Source organism: Euleptes europaea, chromosome 6 (genome assembly GCF_029931775.1).
Source record: "Euleptes europaea isolate rEulEur1 chromosome 6, rEulEur1.hap1, whole genome shotgun sequence".
Lineage (NCBI taxonomy): Eukaryota > Metazoa > Chordata > Lepidosauria > Squamata > Sphaerodactylidae > Euleptes > Euleptes europaea.
In genome coordinates this window covers 54459586-54485083 of record NC_079317.1, presented here as the reverse complement: position 1 = coordinate 54485083, position 25498 = coordinate 54459586, and the positions used below count along the sequence as shown (strand labels likewise).

General features: G+C 42.3%; 1 protein-coding gene across 2 annotated transcripts in view; it reads right to left on the bottom strand.

Annotated features, from left to right (window-relative positions):
- The window catches only part of DPF3 (double PHD fingers 3), a 201272-nt gene that overhangs the window by 38027 nt on the left and 137747 nt on the right, over positions 1–25498 (bottom strand). For both annotated transcript variants that reach the window (XM_056850839.1, XM_056850840.1), the window contains exons 6-8: positions 21282–21360; positions 12361–12498; positions 284–412 (exon numbers count right to left, since the gene is read on the bottom strand). In XM_056850839.1, coding sequence (XP_056706817.1) covers positions 284–412; positions 12361–12498; positions 21282–21360 — 346 coding nt within the window. The remainder of the gene's footprint in view (positions 1–283; positions 413–12360; positions 12499–21281; positions 21361–25498) is intronic.

Sequence of the window (25498 nt, the reverse complement as noted above, 5' to 3'; positions counted from 1 at the left end):
ATGTAATTACAGCATGAAAGCAGAAACCCTCCTTTAATAGTGATATAGGATTTGCTGTTTTAAATGGGACCATCTGAGACATATATGACCTTCAACTTCTAATAATAAATTCCATCACTAGCCCCTTTACATATATATTCAAAATTATGCTCTAAGAATGAAAATGTTTAACCAATCCAGTCACTCAAAACAAAAATATGAACAGTCAGTTCACACACCAGAAGCATGAGAAAAGGGAATATATATTCACTGTTCACAAAAAGTTGAATAAGGAATCACCTACCAGAGCGCCCACAATCTGAACATGAGACAAGTTCCTCTGGGCGGCCACTTTTTTTATTCATATTAGATCCTCCAAGACAGAAATCACAGTAGTTATTGGAAATGATGATCCCATCTGGTCCTTTCTGGGCTGCAGGCAAAGGACATACTTGTTTATCAAAGAACATACAATATGTTACTTTCATTCATATTTCTTCACTTGCAATGTGTACTTGAATACTGAATTTGCAAAGAATAATGGGAATAAATGAATACTGGGAATAAAGCACACTAAAAGTGGTCAGTACATGAATCTTGGTAGCCTTTGACTCCTTTGCTCTCTGGCTGAAAATCAAAATTTGGATCTAACATGAATTGCAAACTATGGCTGAATATATTTTGAGGACAATTGGGTGTGCTATATTACCTTACTTTCCTCACAGAATGTCCAAAATAATGTTGACAATGCCTGTTGGTACAACTGCTATAGAAATTATTGTAAAGATACACTTTCACAATTCCTACTAAGGCATAAAACCCTTAGGCTTACTTAGTAAAAGCCCTAGTGAACTTAATAGAATTTACTTTTGAGTAACTACATTTAGGATCAAAGCTGTTAATAGTAACCAGGCTAGAAAAACGTCATGAAAAAAAAGACTGCCCTACATTGTTGTTCTGAAATGACACTCAGAGGTGGCATCAACAATAAATCCCTGGTTTGTATGTAGATAAAGGCAGAGGTGTGTGTGTGTGTAAGGTGAGACTTTTGAGTTCTATTCTCTACCTCTCTGTTCTTCCTCCTCCTCCCCAGACAGTAAGATAGTTTCTACAAAGAGCCCAAGGCTGCCTAGGAGCTACAGGCTTAGCTGAGACATCATTTATTTTCACTATGGTTAGTTTGGGTTCATCTCACAGACATTCCTCAAATCACAACACAAATGCTGATTTCTTCTTCTTTTTCTAGTTTGGAAAGATATTACTGGAGAACAAGCCAGAATTAAACCAGGATGGAGTCAAAGTGCTTTCATTCATACATCACATGAAACCAACTATGGACTAATGAACAGATGTTAATAAACCAATTTCAGATTCAGCCGCATAGCAGCTGCTGGGGAAACATTGGCTGTTACCGCACTAGGTATTCCCAGCGATGTATTAAGAGTTTGAAAACATTATATAAAATACTGTTCATACTTTCTATGTATTCCCACTGATGTATTAAGAGTTTGAAACTGCTATAAAAAATACTGTTCGCACTTTGTTTGGCCCCGTTAGCTGTGATGACGTCTTCCAACCATTTTTTAGCCGTAGTATCCAAAAACCCTTTTAAAGCGATGTTTTTTATAACATTTCCAAACTCTTGATACATCGCTGGGAATACCTAGTGTGGTAACAGCCATTGTTTTACACATTTGCTGGGAGCATGGAATATGGCCCATGCATCTCCTAAGTGGGGCAAATAACTCCCCCTCCCAGACAAAAAGAACATGGGAGTGAAAGCAGGATCTTCTTCCTTGCCCTGCAGTCCTGACTTGAATAGGGCCCACAAACTTTTAAAACATTCCCCACAGCCACTGTGTGGCTGCAAGGAAAGTGAGTTCAGTCCAGGGAACCCCGACCTGTTAAAAAATGTGCACTGAAATTGACAGCAGCTCTTCGGAGCCTTTGGTAGAGGTCTTTCACATTAATTACTACTTCATCCTTTACATTGGAGATGCCAGGGATTGGACCCAAGACCTTCTGCATGGCAAGCAGATGCTCTACCACTAAGCCACAGCCCTTACCTTATTCTCAAAGGTAGACATATCTGTTGGTATGATTCATTGTGCCACATACATAGACAATGCCAAGGGGGAGGGGAGATGCAAAACCATAGTTTATGGATCTCTTGAAGAATTCCTCTCACAGTAGGTGAAATTGTTAACTGCTGAATAAGCAGACGAGCTTTCTGCATATATTTTTTGCCATAACATGAATATAAAATAGAGCTTGTCCCCACAGAACCTTCTTTGCTTTCCCCCTCAGTATTTTTTGTAATGCCTTGTAGCTGGCTATCTCCAGGTGCACTGAGTGGAAAGGGCTGGGGAGTGGAGTTTGGAGCTTATTTTTAAACTGAAGATATACTGGACCCTAATTAGTCAACATGATGTTACTTTGAAAGGTATTTTACATTTTTTCAGTCTTAGGATATCTGTATCCTCAGGGAGAAAATTTGCACTAAGATTTGTGAGTAGCAATAAAGATTGTCAAATGCTTTTAATATTAAAAGTGCTATTGAAATGATTACGGATAACAAAGAGATGCAGCATGAGATGCCCGTTGCCTGGTCAATAAGCCTCTATTGTCCTTTATGCTGGCAGTTCAGGCAAAAAAGAAGAGAGCACAGTGGGTATTTTGGATATGAGAAAATTAAGGCCTTTGTTTGTGGCCTAGGCCAAAAGCTCCTCCGTGCTACACCCCTGAGCCGCCTTCTCTACTCTTCAAATCTGTGTTCAGAATTTGGCTTCACCGGTTCACATATTTGCAGCCTTCATCCCTTGGAGGGATGGCTGACATACAATCTGAACCTACAGGGTAAGTGGCACTGAGCTTCCCTCACGTTCCTTTCCCCCCTACTGCTGACAGAGCTCATCTCTCTGCAGGTCTGACATGTTTCCATGACAACCAGAATCCTAGGCTGTTGCTGCCTCTGGTCTTGCCACCTGTTATTACTCCATCTCTCAAGTGTAAAGAACTGATTTGTGACCTCTTATTTTTCTGTTCAAAAGCAACTTTGCAAGGAATAGATGGATTCAAGAAATAAGAAATTAAAAAAAATTACTAAGAAATGGGAAAAGGAGAGCAGGGAGGAAAAAAAACAGCGACAGGAGATGTGCTTCTGGAAGTGCCTTGTGCTAATAGAATAAGAGATTGAATCCCTGCTGGAGATGAGTCCACCTCCGGCTGACTTATTCCCAACATTTAATGAGAAATGGAGAAAGTCATTGGGGGTGGGTTTCAAAGGGAATGGTTCATTGCACAGACCAGCATATTTTTTGCACAGGACAGAGGTGTGGACTGAAGCAAGACATACTAGGCACTATAAATCTGTGGGAGAGCTGAAGGACAAGCCAGATGGAGTTTACATAAAATGAAGTCCAGTCATTTTCTAGTCATTCAGAATTTTGTTCCCTCCCCCCTCCTCCCCCCAACTGCTTATGTCGCATTTCCTTAGTCCTGAAAACTACTCCGTTGTAATGGCCATCTTCAAAGCGACCTTAGAATTGCTGTGATTACCACCACCTTTCTAGCAGATTTGTATCCCTCTATTCACGCAAGGTTCCCTCCCACCCCCGCTGTAACTGTGCCTCCAGTTAGCATGATAGTAACATTTTGTCAGTCTGCAAAGCATACAGTTGTATGGAACTATCTGCAAAATATATTTTAATTGTTTATTATTTATTAAAATAATTTAAATGCTGCCCTTTCATTCAGAAAATGACTCGCAGATCATCAAGGGTGTCAAGGGACAATATTGTGTGACAAGGGAGATATGTGGTATGGGTTGAAATGCGGCAAAGTAAAGTGAAAGAGAAACTGAGCGATAGTAAAAGACCTTTGAAAGTGTGGATGGTCTAAGGATAGTGGATCAATGGTGGTGGATGGAACATCAACAACTGTTTTAGGTAGAACCCTGTCCGAGGGAACTCATCCAGTGGCCTGAGGCTGCTGCCATGAAGGGAAACTATATTGATAAAGTATGGATCTTTTAACCATTTAGATATGCCAACATCCTCCATTATCAGAGAAACAAAGTGACCTGGACTATCCATGTGATCAAAACATTTATAAATTACCAGTGTAGCATGGGAGCCAGAAATAGGGAAGCAATTTTGCAGTGGCAACCGCACAGCAAAGATAACATATGGATCATACTACATAAAGCACATGAAGACTGACAAGTGAATGTAAATTCACCTTACTGCAAGGTCCTCGGTTAATTTTAAAACTGGACTGCATTGCAGACACTGGCATAGGATTAACAAGAGAGACTGTAAATTGCATGTACGGTAACATGTTTCAACACTAAATGCCAGAAGCATCAGACAAGTATGAGATCCACGTCTTGCCAAGCTCCCAAGATTTTTCTCTAAAGCCCACAGTTCTTACAGAGTCTTTCAGGTTCAAAAAACGGCTGTTTCAATTGTGCAAATGTGGCAGCCGCTTGCATAGGCCCTGAACAGAAGGCAGCGATTCATGTTATTTCCATGTAATTCAAATTACAGCTTGTGCATTTCCATGAGTTATCATGGAGGGCAAGCTGATGATCTGAAGTGGGTCTCAAGTTTACCAAATGTTATGTCATTCTTTTTCTTTCTTTCTGAAAACCACATGCAATTCCATTTCTCCATAATATCCAACGTAAGAAGGGGTACACTGGAAGCAGGTTGGATCCAGCAGTAATTTCCACTGACAGAAAGCATTTCCATCAGTAGAATGGGACTTTCTCGCCTCCTTCACCCCACTGTAGCCAAACATGTTCCTCAAAATGCTACTCCTGGGGGACAGGGGATCCACAGGAACAGGCTTAGGGGGGAGTCAGAGATCTGAAGTAGGAGGGGAAAATCAGCTAAACTTCCCCGTCATTAGCAAAAAACTACCGCTGGATCCAACCCAATGTTTTATATGTTCAATGTAAAGACATTGCCGTGGAACTTCCTGGAGGAAAGCACTGAAGAAGTACTTTGCATTCAAATACATCTCCTACCATTGACTATGGGAGAAATACCACTGAACCAAATAAAGAAAGAACCCTGGTGTGACATTCCAATAGCTGCTGCTTGGTGTGAGGAACAAATAGTTCCTCTCCAACTGAGAAGCTGCGTTTACTTATTTATTCATCCATGGACTCCTGCTTGGATGAAAATAAAAAATATTTCAAGGGAGGCTTTGCATGAGAAATAGAGGACAGCTTGGAAACCCAGTGGGATAAATGCATTAATTTTTTAAAAAAATCTCTGGAGACTGAATATCGAATTATGCTTCAAACACAAGCCTAGCATGGGAAGAAGTGCTTCCACATTACCAATTCCTCCCCTGGCCTGAATTAACCATGAAGCTAAATAATCTACAGAATTAAGTAATCTACAGTCGAGTTCCTAGCTCTTCCCCTCGACATGGACTTTTGAATCATCTGATACCGCAGGACAGAGGAGAGCCAAAGCTGCTGTCACCTGCCCTCCTATCAGCGTGACAGACCTTCAGTGCGGCCACCCTAATTGCCATAGAAGATGAGTAACGGGGTCCAATGGCAGGACCAAGAAGCAAATGAATGGGCCCAGCTGCAGCTGCCTGCCCTTCCTTTGCATCCAGTGCTTTAAAGGTCCATGCCCCGGATCCAGGGGTAAGATAAGGCAACCATAAACCTCAGGCATATAAGAGCTTTTTCTAAGGCTTTACAATTTGGCAGTCTCCAATGTGCCCCATTGAAAACAGCGAGGCTGCACCAGCAAAAAGTTGGCTCAGCAACGCTGTTCTCAATGACGGTGTACCCAGGGTGAAAGGAGTCAAGAAGCTGCCTACTGGCAGCTCTGCCCCCTGGCACACCCTGGGAATGCCCCCTGGGACACTGGCATGGGCCTTTGCACTGGCGGAAGGCTCAGCCACTTTCTCTGGGCAGCACTGCTGCAAAAGCGCCTGGAGGATGGTATCCAGGTCCTCCCGCTAGAGTCTGTGCCACCCTGGATGGCGTAAGTGGAACAGGCACCAGCGCAGGTGGCACTTTCATCCTTTCAGGTCAGGAATGGGCTGTGATTTTTAAAACAAAAGCATTGTCAAATCCCAGAATGAAACTCACTTTTCTTGATGAACTTGTTATGGCAGTGCAGGCAGATGTGTTTATTTCAACTTTGGGGGCAGCCTGAACATGGGCACAGAGGCAATATCCTGCTAATGGTGCATAAGGTGCTTTTAGACTGGTTTTTAATATAACTCAAATGTAAGTTATTATGTATTGTTTTAATGTAATTTATGTAATTGTTTTTATATTGTTGTTACCCACCTTGGGTCCTGAGATAGTCTGAAGAAATGCAGGTATTTAAATAAATTAATAACTGTATGTTGCTGAAGGGGAAAGAATGAACCAGTCTTGGACTGGGCTCAAGACTAGGGATTATCCTCCATTTCCCAAAGAAACTGCAGAAAAAGAAAGGCTCCCTCCCCAATCCTGCAGTCAGAAACAGCCCTCTTCCCTCCATCTGCACTAGAGGGATATAGTGTTTATTCATTCAACATGCTTATGGTCCATCCTTTCCAACAAATCAAAGCAATGGATGCATACAATCAGTGCAGACATAAAATAGAATAGTAAAATGTACAAGCCAGAAGTAGAACTTTTATATATTATTAACCCTGTTGGAAGAGCATCAGGGTGTACCCTTCCCTCAAAGACTGGTTGGTCGAAGTGACTTACAGAGCCAACCTAAGCAAAGGTACACCTTCCTGAGCCCATTATTTATTTATTTATTTATTTATTTATCTTCAATTTATATCCCGCCCTCTGGCCGAGGCTAAGCTCAGGGCGGCTAACAACATCAACAACATACAATTTAATACAACCATGTACAATAAACTTTAAAATTTCTAAAACCAGGTCCAATTGCTAATCAGTTAATTAATTAAAACAAGTGACGCTCATTGCAAAGCATAGGACCATAGTGGCCTGGAGAAACAGTCAGGATCCCCAGATGTAAATTGATGACAGCATGGGGGGGGGAGGGAGGCCAGCTCTAATGTTAAACCGTTGCTGCCCTCAGCTATAGGCCTGGCAGAAGATCTCCATCTTATAGGTCCTGCAGAAATCTTTAAGGCCCCACAAGGCCCTGGTCTCACCAGGCTGGGGCCAGGGTGCAGAAAGCCCTGGCCCTAGTTGAGGACAGCCAGACACTCTTTGGGCCGGGGACCACCAGTAAGTTGTTATTAGCAGAGCATAAAGCTCTCTGGTTGGCGTACCAGGAGAGACGGTCCTGCAGATAAAGTCAATGGGCTTTGAAGGGTGTAAATCTGTTTAGGATAGCACTGTTACACTTACAGATGAAGTACTTTCAATCCAACCCTTTAACTCAGTTTCTGTATAATACAAAAAAACATGTTTCTGTATGTCTATGGAGACATGGCTCTTTAATGACAGTTTTTTTGTGGATATGAGGGAAAAATACACAAATGGAAAATGGGATGTGACTTCCCACAATAATGATATTGTCATACCACCATCTTCCCTACACATCTTTCTTATTTTTCTTTCCCTGAATTCCCAGCTTTAAAAAAATGTCTCTAGATCCTTCTGTTTGCAGGGATATATCTTATATCTCAGCAACAAAAGGTGTTAAAGACTTACTTTTCTTAAAAAATGAAAGCTGGGAATTCAGAGAACCTGTTACAATACTATTACAACATTGTAACAATAGAACAATGGAAGGTTGGAAACTTCAGGGAAAAACCAGAGAAAACCTGGGAGGTGCAAGAATGCACCATGATTAGTGCTGCCAGCAATGCCTTGGCAAATGCCCAGAGATTCTGAGGACAGTGCCTGGGGAAAGCAAAGTTGAGTGGATGTTAAGGTCACTTCCAGGTGATACAGTGTCAAAGCCAAGGGCAAATAACCTGTTTGGAAATAGCCCTTGTGGCTGAGACATCAAGTCTAGATTCATAAGGTCGCAAAGAAATAAAAACAGAACTGCATATAGCCATACACTTTTCTCTTTTAGATTTAGCACTGTTTTTATTTCAGTTGTGGAATCATTTTTTCAAGATGCCTTTATTGGTAAGATTCCAATGAAAAGTAGGCAGTGTAGTAGTAACAATAGGGTTGCCTACCCAGCTCCAAGATGCAGCAGGAGCATTTGGGGGATTGAGACGTCAGAACAATATCACACAACACTAAGACATCACTTCTGGCTAGAAACCCAAAGTGAAGTCATCACTATGGGGCAATGTTCTATGATTTCCTTCAATCTGATGGTAAAAACCACAGAGATCAGTAGAATTCCTAAGATGTTGTAGTGTTGTACCGAAGTCACTTCCAGGCTCTAGCTGTCCCCCCACATTTTCTCCCTGCCACTCCATTAAACACCAGCAAGAGACAGGGAGCACCAGCAGGCAAATGGCAATGCTAAGTAACATCTACCTATACTAGAACTGAACTTGAAGCAATTCTGAATCTTAAGGAAAGTCCTCTACTACAACACGAGATTATGTTGACGTATATACATGTCAGCAAGGTAAAGCTGCAGGGTCATCAAAGGGTTGGTCAGGGACAGGTAGAGGGGGATACTTCTGCTCTGGGGAAGTAAAATTATACATCAACAATCTGGACAACACGAAACAGAGATGAAAGTAAATAAAGCCCTCCTTAAGAGCAAAAGATAAGGTAGGAGAAGAGAGCGCAACTGACTACTTGGACTACCAACGCAGACCCACTGGAAGCTATAAACTGAAATTAGGATACTACAAATATTTTTGCGGTAGTCATCTGAAAATATGTTTCTGGCTCAACCACATTGTCTCGAGAATGGCAGAGGATGGAACAGGGACAGAAACACCAAGAAAGGCCATCAGCTCTTGAACTGGCACACGGCAGCAAATCTATATTGGATTTTGGCAAAATCAGAACCTGTAGGCCTGTTATTACCAGAGATAGTGCTGTGAGGACATGCTTGAACCAGTGATGAAGGGCAGTCAATGGAGACAGCAAGAATTCCATACTGCAGCAGCAATCTGCCTGCCACGTCCTCCACTTCCCACAATGCAGCCTCTACAGTTTGGTTTTGTCTTCAGTAAATTGGGCTGCTTGCATTTCTGTCCTGTGCCTCTAGGGAAATAATCACTGCCTGCTATTTGTTGTGCATTTGGCCCATTTCTGTCTAGTTCAGGCGGCTGTGGATTAGCTATATGGATTAACATCCCCCACCTGACACTCTTCCCAATAGCTATGCAGAGAAAATTCTTGAAGTCCAGACCCCGTTACATTGCAGATCTGTCAAATCTAATTCACATTATATGCCCAATTGTACTTAGGGGAGTGGAAGGGTCTGGCTTTCCCTGCCACATCCCTGAGGCTCTCTCTGTGTACAAAGGAACCAGATAACGACCATGTATTAGCTATGTGAACAATTAGCATTCACATGGAAGATGGATGGCAGCATAAATTAAATCCTGCCAAGTGAAAGAGGGGCAATTTGAGAACCAAGCTCAAGGCTGTAAACAAATACCCAAAGACAAGCAAGGAGGGGAGGAATCAAATTAAAGGAATGATCAGATAGGAAGTGCACTGCATAAAATCCAGCTCCCAACTCTGGCCTTTTACTGGTTATACTAACGTGGTGGGGGAGCAGGTTATAGCCACCACCCCAGCTCAGCATGAACACCTATCCTGCCTCTGAGCCTCCCAGACAGTGAAACACGATATCCCACTTGCCTACACAGAAAAAACCCAAAGTGGAAACGGTTCATCTGATTCTTGCATTTTTATGCAGCATATTGATCGCATAGTTTGATCCTTCTGTTCACTGGATTGATATTGTGTGTGTGTGTGTGTGTGTAAATCCTCTTCAAGCAAAGTGTCATGCTTGGACATCTGACAGATTATTCAAGTGAGGAGGAAAAGTGGGCATAATCCTGTTTCCCTACATGGAAGTAAATTAATCAGAACCAAAGCTATCTGTTCCTGTCCCAAGAAGGGAAACAACCAAATAAATAGGGTGAAATTAACACGAAACCCATGCTCCTGCTATACCAAATGTAACAGCCTGCCCCAAGAGCTGGATTTGGGGGTCACTGTTAAAAGGTCAGAATATTAGCAGTGATTTAATATTATATAGTGAACACATGAACACATGAAGCTGCCTTATACTGAATCAGAGACCCCTGGTCCATCGAAGTCAGTACTGTCTACTCAGACCGGCAGCGGTTCTCCAAGGACCCAGGCAGGGATCTTTCACATCACCTACCTGCCTAGTCCCTTGAACTGGAGATGCAGGGGATTGAACCTGGGACCTTCTGCGTGCCAAGCAGATGCTCTACCACTGAGCCACAGACAGATGAAACATTTGGCATGTAGTGTGAGCAGTTTAATAGGGCTTTTGCAGCCTTGAATATGTACATACATTGTAATCTGGAGCAGGATCTGGAAAGGTACAGTTCTGCAAGTTTTCCAGTACACTAGGGGAAGACAGTTGTGGTGGTATGTATAGTCTTGTATGTACATTAGCAATTTTCTCCCCCTTCCCCAGAACGTATTTCAGCCAAACACCAATAAGGTAAAAAGATGAGAATTCACTTTTTTTTAAAGCAGAGAATCCTCCTAGTCCAGTTTAAAGGGCTCTTCTATGATCAAATGTAATTCATCTAATTTAGCTCTTTACCTCTAGGAGAGATGAGTAACCAACACTTCATAAATTAAACCCTGACAGGCTAGTAACAGGCTACTATCGTTTATTCCGTTTTGAAGGGGAATATGCCTTTTTACTTTCATGTTACAACTGGATAATAAAAATGAAGAACTTCATTCTAGCAATTCTGTATTATAATGAGTACAAAAAAGAGCCCTCCTTGATCAGACCTGTGGTGTATCTAGTCCAGCATCCTGTCTCACACAGCAGTGAACCAGTTCATCTAGTGGTCCAACAGCAGGGCATAGAGTCCAAAGCTTTCCCCAATGTTGCCTCCTGGTACTGGTATTCAGAGGTTTACTGCCCCTGTACTTGGAGGTAGTCATCATGGCTAGTAGGCACTGATGGGCATATCCTCCATGAATATGTTTAATCACCCTTTAAAGCCATCTCATCAGGGCATGAGAGCTAAGTGGGGTTGACTGCATCAGTACTTGGATGGGAGACCACCAAGGAAGACGAGGGTTGCTATGCAGAGGAAGGCAATGGCAAACCATATCTGCTCATCTATTGTCTGGAACACCCCATGGATGGGGGTCACCATGAGTCAGATACAACTCAATGGAACTTTATTGATTCACTCATGCCTGTGGCCATCACTACATCCTCTAGCAGTGAATTCCACATTTTAATCGTTGAGTAAAGAAGTATTTCCTTTTGTCCGTCCTGAATCTGCTGCCCATCATCTTCATTGGTTACCCTCGAGTTCTAGTATTTTGGGAGAGGGAGAAAAACATTCTCTCTGTCCATTCTCTCTACCCTCTGCAAAACTTTATAAACCTCTATTATGCCCCCCTTAGGCATCTCTTTTCTAAGCTGAAAAGTTGCACCCTTAAGTCTTTCCCCATAGGAAAGGTTCCCCATCTCCTTAATCATCTTGATTGAACAGAACTAATTGTATCAAAGCAATGAACTACTACAGCATTTTCTCCCCTATATGGCATGTATAATGATTTTTTAAAATGACTCTAACCTATGTCTAAAGGAAACTGGTTATTAAAGCAAAGAGTGTCTCCAAAAATCTTCATTCAGGACAACAGCAGAATCCCCAGACCTGTGCTTTAAAAACTGAGAGGAAAGAACAACCATTATTTTCTGAAACAACTAGAGGATTTCTGTGGCAGAAAATAGGATTAGACCTTTTCTCTCTGGGTAGATCTTATACTCAGCCTAGGTCCTTGTCTCCTATTTGGTATTACTTTCCCTTGAAATTTAAGGACATTGTTTCAAATGTCAAGTTAGGATAAAATAGGATGCTGATAATGTGCAGAGAATTTCATACAATGACACAAAGAAAAAGGAAAAGGAAACAACCAAGTGTATTTTGTTGTTCTCTGGGCTAACCACTGTGAAGCTGCTTGGCAAATGGGAAGACTGGGCTCCCCTCCTTTCCTCATCTTCCCTCAACATGTTCACCCCATGAAAGCGGTGATGGAAAGTGACCTGCTGCAGAGTTAATGTGAGGTTTGAGTGGAATTTTTTGACTAGCTGAGCTCAGCACCTGGGAAAGCTGCAGTTGATTAGCTCCACTAAAAGCTCAGGTCCCAATAATTCACAGAGAAGCAAAGTAATTGTAGCAACTGTGGAAATACAAGGATAAAGCGGGGGAGGGTGATGGGAGCATTTCAGAAAAGAGGAAGAAAAAAGAAGAGAAAGCACATATTCCACTCACGTTTATGATTTTCGTTTCTGTGGACAGGTGGGGAGCGTGCCTCCTGCTCTTGAGCATCATCCCCCTCCTCACTGGCAAGGTGAGTATGAGCATAATGGTAGCTCAGACCTGGTCTGTTCTTGTAGCGCTTGCCACAGACTGCAAACAGAAGAAACACGAAGAAACACCAAAGAATGACAGATCGGTAACAATTAAAATAACAAAATAAAATAACTAAAATATATCCTCCCTGCTGCCTCCTTTGCTGGACAACAAGATTGTTATTTGTATTTCACAATGACAGAAAGTTAATTTGCCCACAATAAGGGGAGAATCTCAATTTACATTTTGTACTTGGACAAAGATACCCACATACATACTACTAATACCGCTTGTCAAGTATGAAAGGTATACACACAAGTAAAATTGCATTCAATTTACTTCAGCGTTATCCCTTTAAAACTGAAGTGGAAGCAGGAAAGGATTGAGCCCTGTTTCTGAACATTTTAAAGGAGAACATGCCAGATTGCTCCCTCTCTCACTTAGGCACTCACTGACACACATACTCTTCAGATTTAATATTCAGCACAAGTGGTGTTGGTATCCATACAAAATGCAGAGGAAGGGCTAACTAGAATGGATGCTGGAAGATCCATAACAGAAGTTTCTCAGTGTTTTTAGAAGTCAAAAATCAGCCATTCACGGGCCTAATAAAAACAACCCCAACCCCCCCTCCCAAAGTGGCTGTTATTCATTGTGAATGGACAGACAATCTCTCTGCCAGACTTCCCCCCACCCCAAGACTAGTAGGAGGAGGTTTCAGTTGGTGAAACTATGCAGAAACCCTTTATCTGTATTGTAGTCCCAATTTGACTGGACCTCATAGTTACTGCTGGCCTTTAAAATGCTGGGAAGATCTAGTCATGGATCTACTAGTGTCACTTTTAATTAGGCCCTGAGATTTGGCCCCAAGGTACCTCAATTTAAACCTAGATGCTGCTATGCTAAGGTAGGTCTACTGCTGTGATAGCCAACTTCATTTCTCATGTTAATGAGAAAATTCCTGGAAAATTATGGCCTCTTGAAGCTGATCAGTTTTATTCATATTAAATATTCTTAGGTTAGAAGCTAGTTTCTGAGGATGAGATAGTAAGCCATAATTTTTATTATTATTCAATTTTCCAATGAGGAAACTAAAGCCCAGAGGAAGGTTAAATACTTTGTCTGGAATAGCAAAATGATTTGTGCTTAGGTGAAATTACCAAACTATTGGTAACTTCATTCCTGTGGGGCTACCTTGACACACACCTATACACGCTTTTATGTTATGTTACATATCTGTCAATGGAACTTGACTTGAATGTGACCTGGGAGTCCATCCTTGTTAGGGTTACTAACTCAAGGTTGAGAAGTTCCTGGAGATTTGGGAGTAAAGCCTGGGGAGGGGAGGATTTTACCAAAGAGTTTCCAGAAAATCCTGGAGAGGCATGACGTCCCAGGTTTTGCTCAGAGATGATGTAACACCATTGCATGACGGTGTCCCACCCCACCATGTCCTTGCCCACCCCCAGGCAGCCCCAAATTGTTAAATTTTGTTTTCAAAAGCAATCGTTTAAACTGTTAAAAACATTGTCACTTAAACATCAGCAAGCTTACAATCTGTCTTTTGTGAAGTGATTCCAGGCATTACTCCTTTTTTCTGTGTACAGTATTCAAGACTACAGGTGTGTATTGAGTGAAAGGCCATCCTACACTAGAAAATGAAGTGTGAGGGTCTACTTTTTCTGACTATAAGAAGACTCAGAAATATTTGGCCTAGGGTTGCCAGGTCTCCCCTGGCCACCAACAGGGGATTGGGGGGGAGGGGGTAAGGTTGCCAGATCTAGGTTGGGAAACTCTTGAAGATTTGGGGATGGAGCCTGGGAAGGATAGGGACTTTGTGGGATAAAATAACACAGAGTCCACTCTCCACAGCATCCATTTTCTCCAGGGGAATTAATCTCTGCAGTCCAGACATGAGCGGTAATTAGGGTTGCCAGGTCCCCCCTCGGCTCTGGTGGGAGGTTTTTTGGGTGGAGCTGAGGCAGGGATCATGTGCACACAGCTGCGCAGTCGCGATCGCATCACTTCTGGTTTACACCTGAAAGCGCCACATCGCAACAGGCCTTTTACCACTCAAACTGGGAGTCTGAGTGGTAAAAGGCCCGTTGCGATGAAGTGCTTCCGGGTGTAAACCGGAAGTGACATGATCGCATCAGCGCAGCCGCACATACACGTGATCCCCGCTATCAAGCCAGGCACTGGATTAGCGGGCAATTGCCCACCAATCTAAGCAACCTGGCAACCCTAGCTGTAATTCCAGGGGATCCCCAGGTCCCACCTGGAGGCTGGCATCCCTAGTTTGGCCCCATCTTTTACTTCAAACCATTCTTTCTCCGAGGTTGGCCAACATGCCTGTTGGCAAGGTAAAGTTATCTGGATGTGCAGGAACTGCCCACTGGCACAGTGGCAGCAGGGTCATCAACCCTCCACTCAGCCCGCTGTATCTGAACACTTGCATCAGTGCGAAGAGGCCTGTCTGTTTGCTTCTCCCAAACACTTTTAATGTTTAAATGTTTGCATGCAACCTATAAATGGTGAATGAATCTTCATTGTTTGAATGTTTAGTATTTTAATCCCTTTTTCCAACCAGGCTAAGTGCTACTAGTCCAACAATGTGGGCAATAATAAAAGTAAACGACAAGGTTCATTCTATATTGAAGCAAGAATATTAACCCCAAAACAATCACTTTAATAAAGAATACACAAAAATGTGCTGGATCTATTCTGAACGATCAAAAAAACCTTTGGAAAAGTTTTCTAAAAACACTATTCAACAAACAGAGATTCAGCAAAACATTTTTAAATTAAATGTGCACATTACAAAGGAAATGCTAGATAGTGGTTGTGTTAAGAAAGAGCAATGGAGGATTAAAAGAGACTAATGGATTGCAAGTAAGTCATGTAGGAACATATAAAGAATTAAAAGATTGCATGGATGAAAATGGGCAATCATCAAAGTACCACCCTAGACATATTTAGAACACATATATGTCATACATACTATCCCACTTAACCGGAGCAAAATATATACTTATATATACATTTATTATTTTTCTCTGTCACACAACTACTATATATGTTGAGTTTCAGGAATAAGAGCAGCCATCAATTACATCAGCAAGTCTGCTAAACACAAAGGGGTTTTTCTTTGTTTTTAGATTTTGGCATTCTTTACCTAAATAAAAAGAAACTAATGGGAAACTACAGACCCAACTGAAGTAGAGCCATGAGAACACAGGACAATTTCTCGCAAAGTAGAAAGTGAAACAATCAGGAACACAATATTCAAAGTAACAGGAAATATAAAACTGTCAAATCTAAAACAGTATTTATTTGAGGAAATTATATCCTGAATTCTCTACCATAAATATATAAGGTAGGATTACCAGTTCCTCTTCGCCAATGGTGGGAGATTTTAGGGGCAGAGCTTGAGGAGGGCAGGGTTTGGGGAGGGGAGGGACTTCAATGCCTAGGATCCAATTGCCAAAGTGGCCATTTTCTCCAGGTGAACAGATCTCTATTGGCTGGAGAACAGTTGTAAAAGCAGGAGATCTCCAGCTATTACCTGGAGGTTCTCAACAAAAAGAACACCTCCGTACTCATACCAAGGTTAGGAAATTAGTACAGGAAATAGCTGACACAGCCATAGCATAACAAAATTGTATTGACTAACTACAAGCAACAAGTGAAAGATATATACAGTGCCAATGAAATAAAGTATGCACAATATTTACGAAGAAGTCTATATAAATGGTATCCAATATCAATTTGTCCAAAAATGGTATCTTCAAACTGAAGAGTAAAATGGGATACGGTCGTTTCCGAGTCTTCCTCAGTCCCACTTATATCAACAGCAGTGCTTATACTTGTTCCAAATTCAGCTTATGCATATTTTCACAATTTTCCATAAAGTTCCCATAGGGATACTTAATATAACTGCATATAGAACTCTCCAATATTCCCAAATTGGCAGATTATATCATTTAATCCTTGCAGTTATTCAGCAATTGTTCAGCCAACTATTCACAGCATCTGCTACAAAGTCAACAGGTTCCCAGCTGGGATACAGATAGTATCCATTTTCTCCAGGTGAACAGATCCCTATTGGCTGGAGATCAGTTGTAAAAGCAGGAGATCTCCAGCTATTCCCTGGAGGTTGGCAACCCTAATATAAGGTCATATCCATCTGGAAAACTGGGAAATGTGTGAAGGAAGCTTGCATAGTGGACCTTTCCCTGTCTTTCCTTTCTCTCGGCAGCCTGCTGTTTGTTCCAAAAATCCTCTCTGAGATTCAGAATACCCTTACAAACAAAATACAACACACTGGAGGCTGTAATAAGGCAGAAGAATCTGACAAAATTGCCTCCTCCACCATCTTCTGCTGGCAGCTTCCATAAATGGTCTTCACAGACTTTGCAGAGCACTTTACAATAAATCAAACTGGGATGCATCAGAATGTGGATAACCTTGCCAAAACCTGCCTCTCACAGAAAAGTTGCAGCTGCTAAGCCATCCAAAGCTGGCTAAAAGAAATGGCACACAACAAAGGAGCCCTGAGATGTCTGAAGATATAGATCTGATAGCCACTCCAAGATGTAAATCTACACTTGTACAGGAAGTGCAATCCCATCCCAAGCAGGCTGACTGGGTCCTTCAATCCCTGATTAGCCACATCATCAGCTATCAACCCATCACTCATCTTGACTCAGTTTATTCATCCAACCATTATCACCTTCAGGCTCTAGAAAATGCCTTTTCATTTAAAAAAAAAAAATAGGAAGACTAAACAGGGAATGAACGATATGTTCATTTTGAAACTATACCTAACTCTAGAGCTGTTTGCAGGAATGACAAAGAACAAGGGTGGCAAACAGTTTACTTCTGGGGGTGACAAAACCCAGTTAAGGAGCTGATTAACAATAGTGAGGGGCAGGATGAGGGATGGAAAGGCTTCGCATGAAGGAAAAAAAACTCCCAAAGGCCTTGGCACCATTACAAATGCCTCCAGGACATGCTAGAACTTCCTGTTATGGCAGAAAGTTCTAGCATGCCCTGGAGACTTTTGAAATGACGTGCTATAAGTCTTCCTGTCAAGTTAAAAGTAGTATTCTACATGCTGCTTTTGATTTGACAACTCAGAGCCCCAGTTTGATGATACAGATGCTTTCAGTTGAACTGTCAGCAAGCAACCTCCAAAATTTTAATGAGAGGACTGAATGCTGTCCACAGAATATCAGTTGATCGTCATTAGGGTTGCCAGGTCCTTCTTCACCACCAACGGAAGGTTTTTGGGGCAAAGCCTGAGGAGGACAGGGTTTGGGGAGGGGAGGGACTTCAATTCCATAGAGCCCAATTGCCAAAGTGGCCATTTTCTCCAGGTGAACTGATCTCTATCGGCGGGAGATCAGTTGTAGTAGAAGGAGATCTCCAGCTACTACCTAGAATCATAAAATCATAGAGTTGGAAGGGACAACCAGCGTCATCTAGTCCAACCCCCTGCACAATGCAGGAAATTCACAACTACCTCCCCCCCACACACACACAGTGACCCCTCCTCCATGCCCAGAAGATGGTCAAGATGCCCTCCTTCTCATCATCTGCTTAAGGTCATAGAATCAGCAATGCTGACAGATGGCCATCTACCTTCTTCTTAAAAACCTCCAAGGAGAGCTTACCATCTCCCAAGGAAGCCTGTTCCACTGAGGAACCTCTCTAACTTTTAGAAAATTCTTCCTAATGTCTAGATGGAAACTTTTTTGATCTAATTTCAACCTGTTGGTTCTGGTCTGACCTTCTGGGGCAACAGAAAACAACTCGGCACCCTCCTCTATATGACAGCCCTTCCAGTACTTGAAGATGGTTATCATATCCCCTCTCAGTCTTCTCCTCTTCAGGCTAAACATACCCAGCTCCTTCAAACTTTCCTCATAGGACTTGGTCTCCAGACCCTTCACCATCTTTGTTGCCCTCCTCTGGACACGTTCCAGCTTGTCTACATCTTTCTTAAATTGTGATGCCCAAAACTGAACACAATACTCTAGGTGAGGTCTAACCAGAGCAGAGTATAGCGATACCATCACTTTGCATGATCTGGACCCTATACTTCTGTTGATACAGCCCAAGATCACATTTGCCTTTTTAGCTACCGCATCATACTGCTGATTCTTGTTCAGTGTTTGGTCTACTAAGACCCCAAGATCCTTTTCACACACTCTACGGATCAGATAAGTCTCCCCTATCCTGTAATTATGCATTTGATTTTTCCTACCTAAATGCAGAACTTTACATTTATCTTTGTTGAAGTGCATTTTATTAGCTTTAGCCCAGTTCTCCAGCCTGTCAAGATCATCCTGTATCCTGGCTCTGTCTTCTACCGTATTTGCTACCCCTCCCAATTTAGTATCATCTGCAAATTTAATAAGCATCCCCTCTATTCCTTCATCCAAATCATTTATAAAGATGTTGAACAACATCTTTATAACAGAGTTTGGCAACCCTAATCATCATTGATTTAAAGAGATGCACTGTATCAATCAATGTGATTTCTTGCAGAGCAGCTCCTGACATCCTAGAGTGGCTCCCAATGGCCGTTACCACGGGCAAGTCCAGAGCAGCTCCCAATGGCCGCTGCCACTGAATCTTCGTAAGTGTGTTGTTTGCACATGCAAGATAATACTTTTTTTATTTGGGAGGGATTTAACCCCCCTCCCATTGTATTATTTTAAAGATTTCATATTTTTCTGAAAACCTGGGGGGGGGGGGTAACCTCAAGTTCACCAAAAAATCTGTTTAGTATCAAGTGTGGCCCTGATCCATGGATGTAGATATCCACAGGTGGGGGCCACATATTGCTATGTAGACATTTTCAAAGCTGAAAAAAATAATTAAGACATAGTTTGAGATAAATGGAACAGGACTATATAGTGCAAGCATCAAATGGTGACTACAGTACGTCTCATAGATGAAACATTTCCAACAGAATATGCTGATCTAAACCAGGTTGGCTCAGTCTCCTTGTATTCACGACATGAATTCTGAAATGCATATGGAAGTTTCAGTAACTAGTTTTCCACTGAGGACTGCTGACATTCAGGAAGAAATTCAAACCAGTTATGGTGTGAGCTCACATCTGTTTCTATATATGATCTCAGTTATTATTTACAATTATGCAGATTCATTTGCTCAATCTTCTGAGGTTCCCACAGGTCTTCTCTGAGTTAATTTCAATCTGGTCTCTACCATTTTAAGTAGACTGTATTGTAGCTTTGAGCATCTGACCCAGCTACCCTGGTTTCTAAATAACATATTTGTAACAAGCACCGTTTAGCTGCTTAGCGCTTCTCCAGTAGCAGCCCTGGTGCTCCAACCCCCTGATTGGGGTGGAGGTGGGGGAAAGGGAGACATTAGAGGTACTGGAGCTGCCATTGCTAATGCACTCTGCAGTGGTTTCTTCTGAAACAAGTAGAAACAAAAACTAACAATGGAAACAAATAAGTGTAAATAATGAACATAATGAAAAGGAACAAAGCCTTTGCAACAAAAACAATTGTGTACCTCCTAGTCTTATAACAAGGCTTATCTGATGTTTCCCATGGCTGTCCCCTTGCACTTTCTTGCAGAGAGATAGCTTTGAAGACTAAACTCTGAATTCTACATTGTTTTGTTCAATAATTACTCTTGTGACACAACTTTGGTTACTGATTATGTCCAGGCAGATTGGGACTTGATAAATGCTTAACAACTTAATGTTTAACTTGTATTCAAAAGTCACAGTCTTGGGGGAAAGCCATTAACATAATATCACCAATAAAGAGGCTTGGAAGGGAAAAAAAGAACTAACAGTACGACAAATACGGAAATCTCTAAAAGAGGAACAATTAATGATCATTTGTGTGTACCTTATTTCACTTACATTCTTTGTAGAACCTGTTACAGAATGAACCCAAAGTGAGTAGGCCTTGTACAACTGAGCACCTTGGCATAGCTCCATGATAGCAGCCCATCAATTAAGTGTCAGCTCTGCCCAAGCCATGAGGCAAAGAAAGAGTAAAATGAGATTTAGACCTTTGGTTGAAAAATATGTTTGAAAAAAAGGGGTTTGTTAAATGGTGTGAAGCAAACAACTAGGTATACTTCTGTTTGTAAGTATAAGGACAAACTCCATGTTACACAGGACAAGTTAATAAATCTACAATTTTAAAAATAAAACAGGTACCGGAGTCTGCCATGTTTGCGCAAAAGAGCCCATGGGAGGTTGCTTAACCCTTTCTCTCTTGCCATTTTCCCACTCAGAACCATTCTCAAGCAGCAGATATTTGCATTTCCCTTCCCCCATTGGTAGAAAAGCAGCTATAAGTCCTGGGAACAATGGCCTGAAGGGAAAGCATAGCAGCATCCCCTGGCCTCCACCATTCCTTCATTTGAACCAGAAGTCTCCTGCAGCTGCTTTCCATTAAAAACCAAAAAAGCGGAGAGGCTGTTACTAGCCTCCAATTTAAAGTCCTCCAATTTAACGTCTACTTTAGCCCCATCAAAACCAGAGAAAGAAACTGAGCGTGACTCATAAAGGTGGCAAAGGAGACAAAAGCACAGAAAACCACAAGAGAAGCAGTGAAAGAAAGATGAGCCATAGCAGTACCAAGGGATGTGGGCTTTTGCTGAGGGTTTCATTTCCAGTCCCTCATGCAAAAATAGCAATGGTAGTGGCTGATAAATAACTCAGGGAGCAACAAAATGTTTTTTGTTTTTTTTTGCTGGGGGATAAAGATTATGTTCCAATTGTATATAAAAGGTAGCTGGATCAGGCTGAAAGCAGAGTGCAGGATCTGGACACTACTTACTGTCACAAACGTAAGGTTTATCATGGTCATCCATGGAAGAAACGTCATTCCTTCGCCTGCCACCTCCAGAGCCTCGAGCCTGTAATGAAGACCAAAGGAGTGATGCCACAACAACAACTGGTCTGCTTCCCTGTTTTGAGCATAATCGGCAAAATTCCACAGAAGTTATATGAAGATGGAATACCTGACAGTTGGTGTTCTAACACTGCATGCTGTTCAGAACAGCTGCAAAACCTGAAGTGTTTTCAATCCGAAACTACATCATGCCATCTTAAATTGCTGACATTCCTGTATACAAGAAGGTTTAGCCATGCAGGCTAGAAGGCACCAAGATGATTGTTTAACCATTGTTGTCTGCTTCAGCATGCATCTTAACTGCTAAGACTAGTTCACTGCCACTTAACCTTTTACAATACTTTGTGATATACTACTTGAATACTGGACTGAGTGCTATAAATTATTGACACAGATATACAACACATGACATAGAAAACATATGCTGTTCGTATAGTTTTTGTTTCCAAATTCAGGCTGGCTGGCTGGCACATACGGACAGGCATTTCTGAGAGCTCAGTTTTTATGTGAGGAACTTATCGCTGAGCCAGACCGCAGTCAGCAGCTTTGTAAGAGACCATATGTAACTCTAGTGGCACTTTGTGTCACTGGACCACTGCCTAAGCTTGTAGCTGTTACACTATCCTGTTAAACCGTGTGGGTGACTTATGCTCTTCCATTGCACAAACTGGAAGTACAAATGTACCCCACTCCAACACCAGCATTCTATCCATGCAGGGAATCTATGCCTCTCCTATCCTTCAAGTAAGAACTGGTGAAACAATGAGCTCAGATACGGAGCTACTCCAGCCGAAGTGAATGGAGAAGTCTCTGCACACATAGGAATGTGTTTTCTGTGTTTGGATATCACAGAACATAACAGGATGCCACATCGTAGCATGAGTATTTTAGTGTTTTATGTGTAAATCTATTAGGAATAGCTAGCTTTGAGTCCAGTAGTACCTTTAGAGACCAACAAGAGTTTTGAGTATAAGCTGTTAAGAGATGAAGCTCCTGTCATCAGATACAAGTCAGAAAGGAGATCCCTGAATCCTTATATCTGTAGTGGCATCAAATGTTACAAAACTTCCACTCTCTACATCGGACAAACAATTCAGTCCCTATGCAAAAGAATAAATGGCTATAAACCTGACATTAAAAATCATAACACTCAGCAACCCACTGGGAGAACATTTTCATCTTCCAGGACATTCCATTGCTAACCTGAGAGTGGCAGTCCTCAAGCAGAGAAGCTTCAAGGAGAGATTACAATGCGAGATTGCTGAACCTGAGTTAATTTTCAAATTCATAACCATGCCCCCCCCCCAAAGGTGAACAGGGACACAGGATTCTTATCTCACTACAGATACAAATTTTCTGTCCCTAAGCATTTCTCCTTTGTTCTAATCAAGCTGATTAAAATGTGCACAGTACTTTTGCATCCTGAGTCCCTTCTTTTGCAGCATCCCTCCCACCTGCTGACTGGGATATAAGGACTCAGAGATCTTCATTCCAACTTGTATCTGATGACGGAAGCATTGAATCTCAAAAGCTCATACCCCCAAAAGCATGTTGGTCTCTGAAGTGCTACTGGACTCAAATCTAGCAGTTCTGCATGTTGAGTATTGCACATCCAGACAGCTTGGGACCAGAAGTGGTCCATATTTTGGATCTGTCTGTATTTTGGATCTGAAGTTCGACTGCACCAGAGAGGGAAGCCATATCTATATATCTAATTCTGAAGTGCGCCCCCTGCCTGCGGATACTTCAACCTGTAATGGGGGGCACACTCACCCCCCAACATATGTTTCTGTAGACTTAAGGGACCCCTAGGTCTGCAGAAAAACCTGAAACTTTAAAAAAGGGGGTGAATGTAAATCTCCACCATTATTTTAAAAGTATTGTCTGCGAAGGTGCAGACAACGCTCTTCAGCCGCCACCGCCCATAAATTAGTGAAGATTCAAGAGTTTAGAGGCAGAGAGACCCTTGGAGGGAAGAATATGGACAGGGTGTCTGCCTTGCATTTTTTCTTTTGCGGAGCCCTGGTGACTGCAGATGCTTTATTACTATTAAGTACTTTAAGGCTGCAAAACTATGCACATTTACTCACAGGTTGAATTTCTACCTGCTGCACAACCATTTAAAACCCAGAACTTCCTGTTAAGTATTTAATGGAAGGAAACTGTGGTATAGTACTGCTTAGTGTGTCAGACTAGGACTGGGTAGATACTGATTAGGGTTGCCAACTGCCTAGAGAAAAAATGGGGCATTTTCTCCTTGTGTGTGTTTATATATATATTTATATTGGTTGACAAAAATTTTATCAAGTGTGTCCAGATCTCCGCAAAACGGGTACCTCTTCCAAAACAACCACCCCCAATTAATTGTCTGATTTGCTCCCCCCCTCCAAAAAAATAAAGAAAAATGCCCACCTTGCTCATTCACTGCCAACGGCTACTAACCTCAATATAGCCCGCAACTCCTGTTAACCTCATTATACAAACGATCCAATCCTCATTTTTCCTCTGGAGGAGGCTACCTGCCCCTTCAGCCTTCTCAATGTAGGCAGCCCAATTCCAAGGCCTCTATTCTCCTGGCTCTTTCTCCAGGCAGAAGGACAAGAGGTGCAGAATGCTATTGCTCATCAGTAGCCAGCCACAAGTGCCCAGATAATCAAGTCCGCCTGACTCTACATGCATGTCTCCTCCTCCAGTGTGCTACAGCATAGGTACCATGCAGCACTCAGCATTAGTGTGGGGGAGCAAGCCCTGTGCATCCTTTCAATGCACTAACTTCAAAACCTAAATAAAATTTAAAAAGTAGTTTTAAAATGTCCCAGTCATACTCATACCTGGTTGTTTTGTTGTTCTTATTTTGCTCCTTGGATTTTTGCCAAGTGTGCACAGGGAATAATGTCTTTCATTAAGAGGTGTGCAAAATCTGTATCCAAATATACATGTTTATATGCGTGTGTTTTATAGCACGCACCCTTGAATTTCAGGCCTTATTGCTCTTCCTGTCATTTCTAGACAACAAAGTCCTTTAAATTGCTCTCTGGGAAACTATATCTCCTTGGCCTTCAACTCTCTTTTCCAACATGCCCAATAATTTCATGGCTGGCCTCAGGGGGGCTGGCAAATCAACAGCCACCCCAGAGGCTCAAACCTGAACGCCACGTGTTTGCTGTCAGTGCTTCAGTATGTGGCATTCAGTCATCCACGGCTGCCTTCAGCCTCCTGCCGTTATATAGCAAGGAATTGATGTATATTGCCTGAAAGCTGCAGCAGAACAGCCTTGGAGCGCTCAAATGGAGCCAAACAGGGATGCTTGCCAGAAGGACAGATGAAGGGGCCCAAGATTAAAAATGAAATCACGCTGTAGGAAAGAAAGGGACGTGCACAAATTTGGAATGACCAGCACATTAGTTCCTCTGCATTATTTCTGTAGCTGTGCCTTTGATTCCACATTTGTACTCTGAAACAGCCAGACATTTATAGGCCACAGAAGACTCCTTCTGAAAATCTGGAGGAACGGTCTCCTTGTAACAGATGGGGAGGGGGACTAGTTATTCATTCTAAAATTCAAAAGGAAGCAATTATGAGGTGTTTTGTTCAATTTTACCTTTTGTAAATATTGTAACCAGGGACAGGCTGCCAGGAACAAACTACGCAAGAGCTTCTGTGTCTGAACTGCTTTCTCCCATTGACTTTTAAGTGCAGCCTATATCAGAGGTTGCCTTCTCACATGTCTCCTGTCTCAGTGATCAGACGATACCCACCTCTATACGAACACACACTCTGCTAGGGTTGCCAACTGCAATTGCCCGCCACAACTGGGCTGCCCGCAGACCAGCTGATGGTCAGTGGGAAGAAGCAGAAAGGGGGGATCGATACGCCGCATGCTCCTGGGAAGGCTCCTGCCTCCTGTTCCACGCTGCAAGCCCAATTGGACCTGGCAACCCTACACTCTGCCCACTTGGTATTTTTTGCATGCCAGGGTCAAAGTGCATTGAGTGTGCTTAAGGTGACATTCCAGGTGGCTGCTCAGGTCATTACCTCCATCTCCCTTAGGGTTGCTAGGTTTCTCTTTGCCACCGACAGGAGGTTTTGGGGGTGGAGCCTGAGGAGGGCATGGTTTGAGGCGGGGACTTCAATGCCATAGT